This window comes from Nothoprocta perdicaria, unplaced genomic scaffold (assembly GCF_003342845.1).
Source record: "Nothoprocta perdicaria isolate Ctin4 unplaced genomic scaffold, notPer1 scaffold_621, whole genome shotgun sequence".
NCBI classification, from domain to species: Eukaryota; Metazoa; Chordata; class Aves; order Tinamiformes; family Tinamidae; genus Nothoprocta; species Nothoprocta perdicaria.
Window position 1 is genome coordinate 13985 of NW_020455890.1, and position 12814 is coordinate 26798.

At 46.2% G+C, this 12814-nt stretch overlaps 1 protein-coding gene across 1 annotated transcript in view; it reads left to right on the forward strand.

The window, feature by feature from the left end:
• LOC112956368 (polycystic kidney disease and receptor for egg jelly-related protein-like) overlaps positions 1–12444 on the forward strand; it is a 16727-nt gene extending 4283 nt beyond the window's left edge. The window contains 5 exon segments of the mRNA XM_026049869.1: positions 9085–10058; positions 10061–10830; positions 10832–10892; positions 10895–11246; positions 11688–12444. Coding sequence (XP_025905654.1) covers positions 9085–10058; positions 10061–10830; positions 10832–10892; positions 10895–11246; positions 11688–12444 — 2914 coding nt within the window.
• Positions 12445–12814: the final 370 nt, after the last annotated feature.

A 12814-nucleotide genomic window follows, 5' to 3' on the forward strand; every position in this document is an offset into this window, starting at 1 on the left:
ATGTTCTTCCATGCTGACAGAAGGGAAGAATACCCACTAGATATGAGCTTTTTGAGAGCAATAGCAGTAGGAGCCGAAAGGGCTTTGCTTACCGTTCCTGTGCAAATGCTCCTAATAGCCTTATTTAGATATTCCTGGAAGGTATCTTATAAGACATTAGAAGGGGACAATGTTCCGAGGCAGAAGAAACCACTCAGCACTGTCTCCCTGCTCTCTCGCAAGAGACTACACTTTTTTTTTTGCCGGAGCTGCRTCTTTTTCTCCTGGGCACTAATCACAGCTGTAACTGGCCTGTCATCATTTTTCCTTGTATTGTATGGGTTGTGYTATGGCTATGAGACCTCCATGCAGTGGCTTTTTGCATCTGCCATCTCGTTTGTGAAGAATGTCTTCCTCTTCCAACCCCTAAAACTCATTTTATTCTCAGCTCTGAGGACACTCCTTCCCAAATGCTGTGAGAGCGTTTTTTCTGATAAACTACCTTTTCTCGTTAAAAGGCTCAGAACACCCAAAAGTGGGCACCCAGATCTGCCTCGGAGCACATTCTGGGGCAGCCTCAGAGGAGACATCACCAATACTGGGGGCTCCAGAACAGACAAAGAAATGCAAAAACAATAGTTGATCTTGTCCTACGAGCAAGGCAGGATACTAAATTTAGCACTCCTTTGACTCTTTTCTCTCTATTATTCAAATAAATGCTCATGAATATTGAACTTCATTGGTCGTTCTTGCCTAAATTGGACACTAATTTTTAAGGAATTCTTTGCACTCAGCCACTTGCTTTTAAGTGTGTTCCGTTTTTCTCCAGAGTTTTGGCTTTGTATGCACCTCAGTGGTACTTYACCACRTCATGGGAGCTGATAGCCCTTTTACATAGACACTGACTAGAGAATAAGACCGTGCGGAGTCCTCTCGCCTCCGGCAAAGAGGGTATGGGCAGATCAGGGCTAGTCTGTACCTCTAAGGGAGGGCTAAAACAGGTCAGCGCTCTGAAAATGGTGAGAAAATCTTTACTCCTCAAAGCATAAGGCATAAAAGCTGAGAGGATGATCTATTGTGGTTTGGCCTGGCACAGTGAAAATATGACTTCCTAACACTGCGTTTGCAATTCTATGTGGCTGAGACTGTTACCGTTTTTACTTTTGCAAGTCATTGATGTTAGACTCATATTTGAGAATATTTTGTAAATAGTATAAAAGAGGCTTTCTGTAGGATGTTGCTTGCCGAAGAAAGCTTTAAGGGCAGGTTAATTGAGGGATTTTTTTGACTCTGATAGGCATAAAAGGCCGTTATTTGAGTTGACCCCATTACGATTTTACATTTGAATCTGGTATCACTGTGACATCCTTTCTGACCTGGCCCCTCATGAAAGCAATTGCAAGTCAGGAAAGCCCACTGGCTTAACTCCTGACATGCGGAGCAGCCACCTCTGCAGTGCAACTGCTCCTCTACCCCAGCAGTATTGTTGTCCTAGCCTTCTTTTTTGCCCCAAAGGTTTATTCCAAAAGAAATGTGCACAGCCTCCTCCTCCGAGCAAGCCCGTGCTCCCATAGGGGAAATACAGAGACTCGTGGAAAAAGAAAAAGGCCTAAAAGGCCACTGCACGGCAACACAGCATTAGCAGTCCCTAGTGACGGAGTGAACTGTGCAACGAGGATCAACCAGGAGAGGAGAAAGAAGAACAAGACCTGATTTCTTGTACTGCTGCTGTTTTCATGGGAAAGATAAAGTGCCAAACCACAGGTAAGCAGGACCCCAGTACAATGTCTTTTAAAGATATTTTTTCTTTTTAGAAAAGGAAAAAAAAAAAAAACAGAGACACACACTGTCACAAGTCTTTCTGCAAGGCTCACTGTCTATCCTGGGGTTAAATGGCATTACCGATGCTTTTCCTTCTGTCTCTTTCTAGAGAGGGAGTGACAGTATGCAAACAGCAGCTCACAAAGGGAGCGTAGTCCTCAGTGTCTTGGTGGCGTAGGGAGGCTCTTTTGTTGCTTTGGCTAAGGGGGGAAGCATTTCTGGAGATAGGTGATAGGAAGTGATCAAAGGGGATGCTGCCAGTTCGAAAGCTCAGAGCTGCACCAGAATTGTTACTAGTAACCCCATGTCTGTTTTTTATTTTGGCAAAGAGGCAACCTGTCCTGTGYACTACCTGAGTTGGGATAGGAAGCATCTTTTTCCCTTCCCTTGCTCTTGCAAAGAAAAAGCACAAGAGCAAGGGGGACACTGTTTAAGTGAAGGGATCACAGGGCTAGATGGTGACAAGAATTGTGAGATAGGCACATTTTGAAAGTGTGACAAGAAATGACTTGCAAAGAGCTTTGGAAAGAAAGTGCCAAACTCTTGTTGACTTCACCTGCCTTTTTAAGCATCTCTCTACATGCAAACATACAAATTCAGGACTCCAAAGTCTGCTCTTACAAGTGTCATAACGATGCAGAACATGGGCTTAGAACAAGCCGTAAGACCTGCATCGACCATAGCTCAAACGACTCGAGTGCTGTCATGGAAGGCTATGTGCTCTTTAGGGAGGACAGGCTGGGCAAGTGAGGTGGTGGAGTTGCTCTGTATGTGAGAGAGCAACTGGAATGCATGGAGCTCAGCCTGGGAGTGGATGATGAGCTGGTGGAGAGCTTGTGGGTAAGGGTTAAAGGGCAGACCAACGTGGGAGACACTGTGGTGGCTGTCTGCTACAGGCCACCTAAGCAGGAGGAGGAGGTTGACGAGGCCTTCTACAGGCAGCTGGAAGTTGCCTCACAGGCCCTGGTTCTCATGGGRGATTTTAACTATCCTGATATCAGCTGGAAAGACAACACAACGAGGCACAAGCGGTCCTGGAAGTTTCTGCAGTGCGTTCATGAGAACATTTGACGCAGGTTGTGGAGGAGTGGACGAGGAGAGGTGGGCTGCTGGACCTCATATTAACAAACAGGGACTTGTTGGAGATGTGAAGGTGAGGGGCAGCCTTGGCTGCAGTGATCACGAGTTGGTGGAGTTCAGGATCCAACTGAGGGCAGAGCGGTGGAAGTCGTCTATCTGGACTTGAGCAAAGCTTTTGACACCGTCCCTCACAACATTCCCCTGAGCAAGGTTCGGAAGTGTGGGATAGATGAGTGGACAGTGAGGTGGATTAGGAATTGGCTCGATGGCAGGGTGCAGAGAGTGGTAGTCAGTGGTGCGGAGTCCACTTGGAAGCCTGTAGTTAGTGGTGTCCCCCAGGGGTCATTCCTCAGTCCGGTCCTGTTCAACTTATTCATTAATGACCTGGGTGAAGGGATGGAGTACTCCCTCAGCAAGCACAACCCTGAGGGCTGTGCTGCCCTTCAGAGAGACCTGGACAAACTGGACGACTGGGTGGTGAGAAACCTCAGTGTGTTCAACAACGGCAAGTGCAGGGTCCTGGCCTTGGGGAAGAATAACCCCGGACACTAGTACAGATTGGGAACTGACCTTGTGGAGAGCAGCCACAGAGAGAGGGACCTCGCTGTCGTGGTGGATGACAAGATGACAATGAGGCAGCAGGGTGCCCTGGTGGCCAAGAAGGCCAACGGGATCCTGGGGTGCATTAAGAAGAGCGTCTCCAACAGGTCGAGAGAGGTGATCGTCCCCCTATACACAGCCCTGGTGAGGCCACATCTAGAGTRCTGTGTCCAGTTTTGGGCTCCCCAGGACAAGAGGGATGTGGAGCTGCTGGAGAGAGTCCAGTGCAGGGCTACGAGGATGATCAGGGGCCTGGAACATCTGTCCTATGAGGAAAGGCTGAGAGAGCTGGACCTGTTCAGCCTGGAGAAGAGAAGGCTGAGGGGGGACCTGATCAGTGTGTATAAATACCTCAAGGGAGGCAGTGAGGAGGAGGGGGCTGGCCTCTTTTCTGTGGTGGCCAGTGAGAGGACAAGAGGAAATGGCTACAAACTGAAGCATCGGAAATTCCAAAGTTCTATTACTGTTGGATCATGACGTCTCCCACCGCTTTAGTAGTTCTGGAAAACAAAAAGTAATGTATACRMATAGGACAGAAAACATTAATGCATCTTAAGCAAATGTCCTGCAGCATTTGCTAAAAAATTGTTCCCTTTAACATTCTGGCACAGTTGACCTGCAGTGTGACAGAGCTTTTGCATGCTTATGGCCATTAACCATAAAGATTAATAATGAGCAATAACTATTGCAGTAAATCATCTTCTGGAGACCTTTAATCTTCTGGAATGCCCGCTTCCCTTCTGTAAATGAGATTGGCAATGCAAAATGTTGGCAGAGAGAGGTGATTTGGTGACACTTCTCACTTTGCTTCTGCCTGTGCCAGGTGGGGTTCCCCCAGGGCCACATGACGTTCTTCCTGAGTTTACAAAATAGGCTTTTACTCTGCTGCATGCTCTGCCAAGGAACTCTCACCGTTCTTGGGGAAGCAGAGGGTCAGCTACAGGGTACAAGGCCTGATCCTGCAGGACAGCTACATCCATTAAGACGATGGCTTGCAAGCAACAAAGTCCTCTTGCAAGCAGCCTGTGTGGGTTCCTTCTTCTTGCCTCCAAGATGCATCCCCTGCTAATAAAGGGGAACAGCACATTGGGACTTGAGCTCGATACTTGGTAGTAACGATCCTATGGGAGATCAAACTGTGATGTCTGCTTAACATAGGCATTGGAAGCGGTAAGACTGGTTAGGTTTACCCAACTATGGCTATCATTTATGGAGGATGCAGAGCTAGACTCTTGCTGATGCATCAGCTCCCGCTCTTGTTACAGCACTGCAAGCRYTGGCATGCATGTTGTGCTTCAACAAAACAGCAGCCGCACAAAGACCCATCTGCTGACAGAAGAGCACATTGCCTCGGTGGCCCTCATGTGTGTGTTCTAGATGAAAGGCACAACTTGAAATACAGCATCAAGAGCTAGTGAAGCCTGTAAGCTTATCTACTCCTGATTTCACTTGCTCTGTTGAAAAAAGGCAGAAGGGATTCACAGCACTTTTCCCATTGCTGCTCCCTATGTCCAACATGCACTTTAAAGACTCTACGCTAGACAGAAAGGTTGAGAAGAAAGGATGTACAGATTAACACACTGCAACAAGCATGTCACCAAAAGCAGAGCTGCTCTTTAGAAGCAGGGAAGATATTCTCGGTGTCTGATAGATGCTCTTTTTTAAATGGATCGTGTCTAGCGTTGGCACTTCTAGATGTAGAGTTATCTTCCCCTTTCCTATCAAGAAGCACTCAGGGGACAAGGTCAGAGAGGCTTTTCCTAGGTCAGCACATCCCCAAATGTCCTATGTCACACATCCCCAAAGACTACCAGAGATACCAAGGATTTGGGCATCAAATTACCATTTTATTTAGGCATCTCGCTCACCTCAGTGGCTTTGGAAACACCAAAACAAATAGATTCATCTCAAATTACAGCATCACAGAATCACAGAATGGTTAAGGTTGGAAGGGACCTCTGGAGATCATCCAGTGCAACCCCCCTGCTCGAGCAGGGACACCTAGAACATGTGGGACAGGGCAGCATCAAAGTGGGATTTGAAGACCTCCAGAGAGGGAGACTCCACAACCTCCCTGGGCAGCCTGTTCCAGGGCTCTGTCACCTTCACAGTGAAGTTCTTCCTCATACAGAGATGAAACTTCTGTGTTGCAACTTACACCCATTACTCCTTGTCCCGTCACTGGCCACTACTGAGAAGAGCTTGGCCCCTTCCTCCTTACATTCCCCCTTTATGTACTTGTATATATTAATATACAAGCACTTGTATATATTAATATACAGCATCCAATGCTACAATGTGAGTGGACTTTCAATCTGCAGGTATTTGGGACAACGAGAGACCATCTTGTTCAGAATAACACTTATACATATCATGATCATGTAAGTAATGACACACATTTTGTCTGTTGTTCTGTTTTCCATTTGATCCTGAAAAATATGCTGGGTTTGTGGCAAAAGTGAACTGTACAAGGAATGGACTGGCACCTGCTCTTTTACAAGTCAGAGCGAAGAATTATGCCTCAAAAACTGTAGGACCACTGGTGACTTGTCAGCAAAAGCACTCTAAGACACAGTACGTTTGGATTCAGCAGGTTTGGATTAGCAGACGAGATGGTGCCTGATGGCCCGTTACACCACCCACAGCAATCTAGTGCTGTGGCCTGTGAAGGATCCTCTAGGACTGAAGAGGCCAAAGGGCAAAATACGAGAACTTCTGAGAGCCCACACGGTCAGGCTGCAGCTGTCCCGACAAGGAGGAGAGGCAGATTGGGAGCCCCACTCAAATGCCTCTACATAAACACATGCAGCATGGGGAATAAACAAGAGGAACTGGAGTTGCATGTGCGATTACAGGGCCATGATCTCATTGCAGTTACTGAGACATGGTGCGACAGCTCCCATGACTGGAATGTTGCCATGGAGGGCTACAGGCTTTACAGGAGGGACAGGGTAGGAAGGCGAGGTGGCGGAGTTGCTCTCTTTGTGAGAGAGCAACTGGAATGCATAGAATTCAGCATAGGAGAGGATGGAATGCGAGTAGAGAGCCTGTGGGTGAGGATAAAGGGGCAAGCCAACAGGGGCGACACGGTGGTGGGAGTTTACTACAGGTCTCCTGACCAGGACGAGGAAGTGGACAAAGCCTTCTACGGGCAGCTGCAAGAAGCGTCCCAATCACGGGCCCTGCTCCTCCTGGCGGACTTCAGCCAGCCTGATATCTGCTGGGAAAACCACACAGCCAGGAAAAGACAGTCCAGGAGGTTCCTGCAGAACATCGCAGATAATTTCTTGGTACAGGTGGTTGAGGAGCCAACAAGGGGATGGGTGCTACTAGACGTGATACTAACAAACAGAGATGGTCTAGTGGGAAATATGAGGGTTGGGGGCAGTCTGGGCTGCAGTGACCACGAGATGTTGAAATTTACAGTCCTGCGTGGAGGAAGCTGGGTGAGAAGTAGGATAGCTACCCTGGACTTCAAGAGAGCCAACTTYGACCTCTTCAGGGAGCTCCTTGGAGCAGTCCCCTGGGTCAGAGTCCTAGAAGGAAAGGGGGTCCAGGAGAGCCGACTGATATTCAAGCGCCACTTCCTCCAAGCTCAGGATTGGTGTATCCCCACAGAAAAAGAAGTCAAGTAAGCGGGGCAGGAGACCTGTGTGGATGGGTAAGGAGCTGCTAGGCAAAGTGAATGAGAAAAAAAGAGTGTACAGCTTGTGGAAGAAGGGACAGGCCATGTGGGAAGAATATAGGCCCATCGCTAGAGAATGCAGATGCGAAATGAGGAAGGCCAAAGCCCGGGTGGAATTAGAGTTGGCAAGGCATATCAGGGACAACAGGAAGGGTTTCTATAAGTATGTCAACAGCAAGAGGAAGACAAGGGAAAATGTTAGTGCACTGCTGAATGGGGAGGGGTGCTTGATGACGAAGGATGCCGAGAAGGCAGAGTTACTAAATGCCTTCTTTGCCTCTATCTTTACTGCTAAGGCCACTGCCCATGAACTGCAGGGCTCAAGTGGAAGAGGTATAAATGGGCTAGAGGAAGACCCTCCGCTGGTTGAGAAGGATTGGGTTAGGGATCACTTAGACAAATTGGCCACTCAAAAATCTATGGACCCAGATGGGATGCACCCAAGAGTGCTGAGGGAAYTGGCCGAGGTTATTGCTCAGCCTCTCTCCATCATCTTTGAGAGGTCCTGGAGAACAGGGGAAGTGTCCAAGAACTGGAAGAGAGTCAATGTCACTCCAGTCTTCAAAAAGGGCAAGAGGGAGGAGCTGGGCAATTACAGGCCGGTCAGCCTCTCCTCCATCCCTGGAAAGGTGATGGAGCAGTTCATCCTAGAGAGAATCTCCAGGCATATGAAGGAGAAGAAGGTGTTGAGGAGCAGTCAGCAGGGATTCACCAAGGGGAAGTCATGTCTGATGAACCTCATAGCCTTCTATGATGGGATGACAGGCTGGCTGGACAAGGGGAGAGACGTGGATGTTGTCTACCTCAACTTAAGCAAGGCTTTTGACAGCGTCTCCCATGATATCCTCATACGGAAGCTCCAGGAGAGTAGACTCGAGGATCGAGGGCTGGCTCAGAGGGTGGTGATAAATGGGGTGGAGTCCAGTTGGAGCCCTGTGGCCAGTGGCATCCCCCAGGGGTCAGTACTGGGCCCTGTGCCACATACTCTAGCTGTGCCTGCCTGCTTGAGCGGGAAGGTTGGACTAGATGATTTCTATAGGTCCCTTCCAACCTCGAATATTCTGTGATTCTGTGATTCAGACACGCACTGTTCATACTTCTCTCATGTCATAAAAAGGGGGCATCTTTTAATCTGTTTGTTAGATTGCTGGTGGGCTGCAAAGACAGTTTTATTATTAGAACTTTGTGGCGAATTTATCTTGTTGAGGACACAAACTCAATCCCAGACTGCTCAAACCCTATAAATTTATCAGTGATGCATGGTGTAAATACCATATACATAGATGTTCCCCATTCTGCTTTAGATTATGGGTTGTATCTGTTTCATTTCCTTGTCCAAATCACTGCATTTTGGAGTAAAATAGTTCTCAATGGCTCAGACAGTATTTATATTCAGATCGACAGAACTGATCTAATTGCAAAAATTGCAGGAGGCACATGGCGGACAGTGAGTTTTTCTGACAGGTGGTCTCTAGATGGCTCTTCTTCCTTGGACCTTGATTCAGTAGAAGGACTAAAGGGCATCAGGTTTACTTGGTACTGCACTAGAAGGCTATCCGACTATGCAAACATGAAATTGGGTATAGGAAAGAAATGTCAGGCAGCTGAGAGAAATTTGAAATGGTTAACATCTTCAGGTCCAGTTCAGACAGTGGCACCAAAAACCCTCCGTGGAAATACTATCTATGACTTTGGTCTAGCGTAATGGAAAGATGCAAGACAGAGTGACGCTGATCAAACTGTTCATGTGAAGCCAGGATCCTCACCTCTTCTGAATGTGGTCTGCCTTGAAAACTGTGGTAGAACTGGAATCCCAACAGAAAGACTTATGTTACCTGGAAAATGCCTCAACTGTAGAATGTAGCAGCAGCCAACCAGCCTATCATGGCTCCCTTTTTCCTGCAGGTTTTTTTTCTAAGCTTTCAGGAAACACTTATGAAAGCAGCCCTGAAGATTTGGATGGGGAGCAAAACAGAAATGAACCAAGTAGTTGCTTCTATTTCTCAAGGCACTGAGGAAAATGATGACATAAGTAGGAGATGGCAAGAGCTAGCCATTCAGAAATGGAGAGACGTAACCAAAGTGCTAAAAACACAAAGGAATGAGAGCCACTAGTCTGAACAAACAGAAATCCAAAGCAGTGCAAGACTAAGACGCTTTCGCGTCATTCTGAGAGCTTCATTTTTACATGAGAAGAATGCCGATGTTGATGGAATTAAACGAGTGTCCTTTATCAAGGGAAATTTAACTCCCCTAGTTTTGCCGGGCAAAGTCCCTGGAGAAACAGAAACTGTAATGGAAACCAGAAAATGGACTATCACTCTCAACAAAAAGGAAAATTGGAATGCTACAGATGCTTCCTCTACCACAAGAAAATGCAAGAGCTGCTTTTATCCAGAACTGAAAAAGGGAACTTTTCAGAATAGCCCAGAGAATGCTGTGATTTCCACTGCCCTTCATGAGGTTGACGAGAACCCTCTCCCTTGGTTACGTTTTACATCTGAAACTGCCACAAAGGTGCTGGTGTTCAAAATGATGGAGACCAAGGCCAAGGGGGATCTAGGAGGAATCATGCCAGAAAGGGCAGACGTTATTATTGCTAGGGAAGATAAGCAATCCTGATCTTTTCAAGTAGCAACAGGGCCTGATAAAACTCAGCATTACACAACTGGAGGATTTAGAGTTGAAGTGGAGAGAAATACAGTAAGGGAGTTGTATATCCAGATTGTTACAAAACTCAAAGTTACTTTCAAGGTGTTAGTATTTGCAAGTGCTAATGTCACTCATGCTTCTCCTATAGCCTCCTTTTCTGCATTTCACAACAAGCCAACAGTGGCAAGCAAAACTAAGCCCTCTGTTACAGACTGTATCATTAGAGCTTCTTACATCATCTGTAACTCTTGCGAACTGCCGCTCAGGCAAGTGGTACTGATAATGCTGGTAAATATAATATCTCYGTCGTCCTGCTGTCACGCTATGTTGTAAGGTATCCAAACACAAGACTGGTGAGCATATCCATTTTTAGTGATCAGTGCTTATTTCTGGATGGCGTTGGCAGTCACTGGAAAGAAAGCACCTGCAGCCTTGGCTCATATACCAGTTGGCAAAGGGTGCATTGCACCTGCGATATGAAATGGAGACACAAAAGACTTGTAACAGATGCTGGGACAAACACATCGACTTTGAACATCAGGTTCCTGGCAGCCAAAGTAATCGTTACACCCAACACTGTGGATCTGGAAAAATCTTTGATAGCGGACATACCTCAAAACCCTGTGACCCTTTTAACAGTTGTGGTCATTTTTCTAACCTACCTTGTTTTGGCCCTCTGGGCGGTGAAAAAAGATAAAGCTGACAAAGTCAACCAGGACGACATTAGCGTTCTGCCAGATGAGGAGCCCTTTGATAGCGTGTGCTTTTTGGTCACCTTATACACAGGCAGTCGCTTCRGAGCCGRAACCACTGCAGATGTTTTYCTYCAGCTCGTTGSCCAGGCTGGCACAAGTGAGGTCCACTGCTTGCGACAGCCACACTGCCCATCTTTCCRTCMGGGARGCACAGATACTTTTTKSTTAACTACAAAGAAAGACTTAGGAGAGATTTGTGTCTTGAGGGTGTGGCACAATAACCAAGGGCCTTCTCCAAGCTGGTTCCTAAGCAGAGCAAAAAGTTGAAAATCCCTACACTAAGGAGAATTGGTTCTTTGTTTGCCACAGGTGGCTTGTCTCGGCAAGGATGACCACTTCCTCAAAATGACCTTCTTTGTCATGAATCCAAAAGCATATCTGTGCAGAATGGACTATTTTTTGATAAATCTTGCTGCCAACCTAAGAGATCGTCACCTTTGGTTCTCCATTTTTACTCATACAGGCACTGGCACTTTCAGCAGGCTCCAGAGGTTATCATGCTATGTAGCAATATTACTCCTCAACCTGCTTGTGAACTTTATGTTCTTCCATGCTGACAGAAAGGAAGAATACCCACTAGATATGAGCTTTTTGAGAGCAATAGCAGTAGGAGCCGAAAGGGCTTTGCTTACCATCCCTGTGCAAATGCTCATAATTGCCTTGTTCTGGTATTCGTGGGAGGAACCTTAGGAGGCATTAGAAGGGAACAATGTTCAGAGGCAGAAGCAGCCCCGCAGCACTGTCTCCCTGCTCTTTCACAAGAGATTGCACCTCATTTTTTGCCGGGGCTGCATCTGTTTCTCCTGGGCACTAAGTATGGCTATAACTTGCCTGTCATCATTTTTCCTTGTATTGTATGGCTATTGTATGAGACCTCCATGCAGTGGCTTTTTGCATCTGCAGTCTCCTTTGTTAAGAATGTCTTCCTTTTCCAACCCCTGAAAATCATGTTTCTCAGCTCTGAATGCATTCCTTCCAAAGTATTGTGAAAGCATTGCATGGTTAACTCCAGTAAATTATTCTGAAGTGAAGTTGGATAAAGCAATGGAGACAGCAGATGAGATGAGAGAGGCACTGTAAGCTTGTTCAGAACCTTCCCTTCACTCACACTGCAGAGGCACTTATCACACTATATGCCCAGAAAAGAAAGGTTATAGTAAGAATAGTTCCAATATGATCAACATAGGTTTAAAATCAGTATTATTGCTTTTTGGTTTTTTAGAGGTCCTAAGGTTTAAGTTGGGAGCACCTATTGTGAAATTTTATTTAYTTCATCCCATCAATTTAATTCATTTCCATGCAGTTTCTCATTTAGATCACACAGTAAGAATTACTGTGGGTTTCTTAGCATTCCTTACAKTTTTGAAAACCCTAAGGTATTCCCAATTCTTTTATGATGTGCAACCAGCACAAAGATTGATCTTGGTAGCACTTTCCGGAATCTCCTCTATGACCTTTGTGGTCCTTGTGGAGTTCCTGGAATTTATGGCATTTGGCTGCCTTAGGTTTGGATGGCAGGAATGGAATTACAATATTGTGATTCCCTCAACTGTGACTTTATACTCGTACTGTGTGTCGGCTTTCAGAGGCACTGAATTTTCATCCAACAGGTTGCCGGGTGCTCCTCTCTTAGCCTTTCTCATGTTGATGGTGGTTTGTGTCTTCATCAATCTGTTCCCAGCTGTTACTATATCAGCTAATGAAAAGATGAAACAACCTGTATATAAAGAACCACGTGATGAGGCAGAAGCGGGCCACTTCAGAGGGGAAATCACTAACATTGGGGGCTCCAGAACGGAGAAAGAAAAGGGAAAAAATGGTTTCATATGGTCCTTAGAGCAAGGCAGGATATTGTATTTAGCACGCATTTGACTGTGTTCTCTGTACTTTTCAAATAAATGTTCATCAGTATTGAACTTCATTGGTTATTCTTGCGTAAATGGGTCAGCAAGTTTTAAGGAATTCTTTGCATTCAGCCACTTGCTTTGGACTATGTTCCGGTTTTCTCCAGACTTTTGATTTTATATGCACCTCAGTGGTACTTTACCATGTCATGGGAGCTGATAGCCCTTTTACATAGACACTGACTAGAGATTAAGACCATGAGGAGTGATTGTGCCTCTGGCAAAGAGGGCATGGGCAGATCAGGGTTAATCTATACCTCTAAGGGAGGACTAAAACAGGTCAGCGCTCTGAAAATGGTGATAAAGTCTGTACTTCTCAAAGCATAAGGCATAAAAGA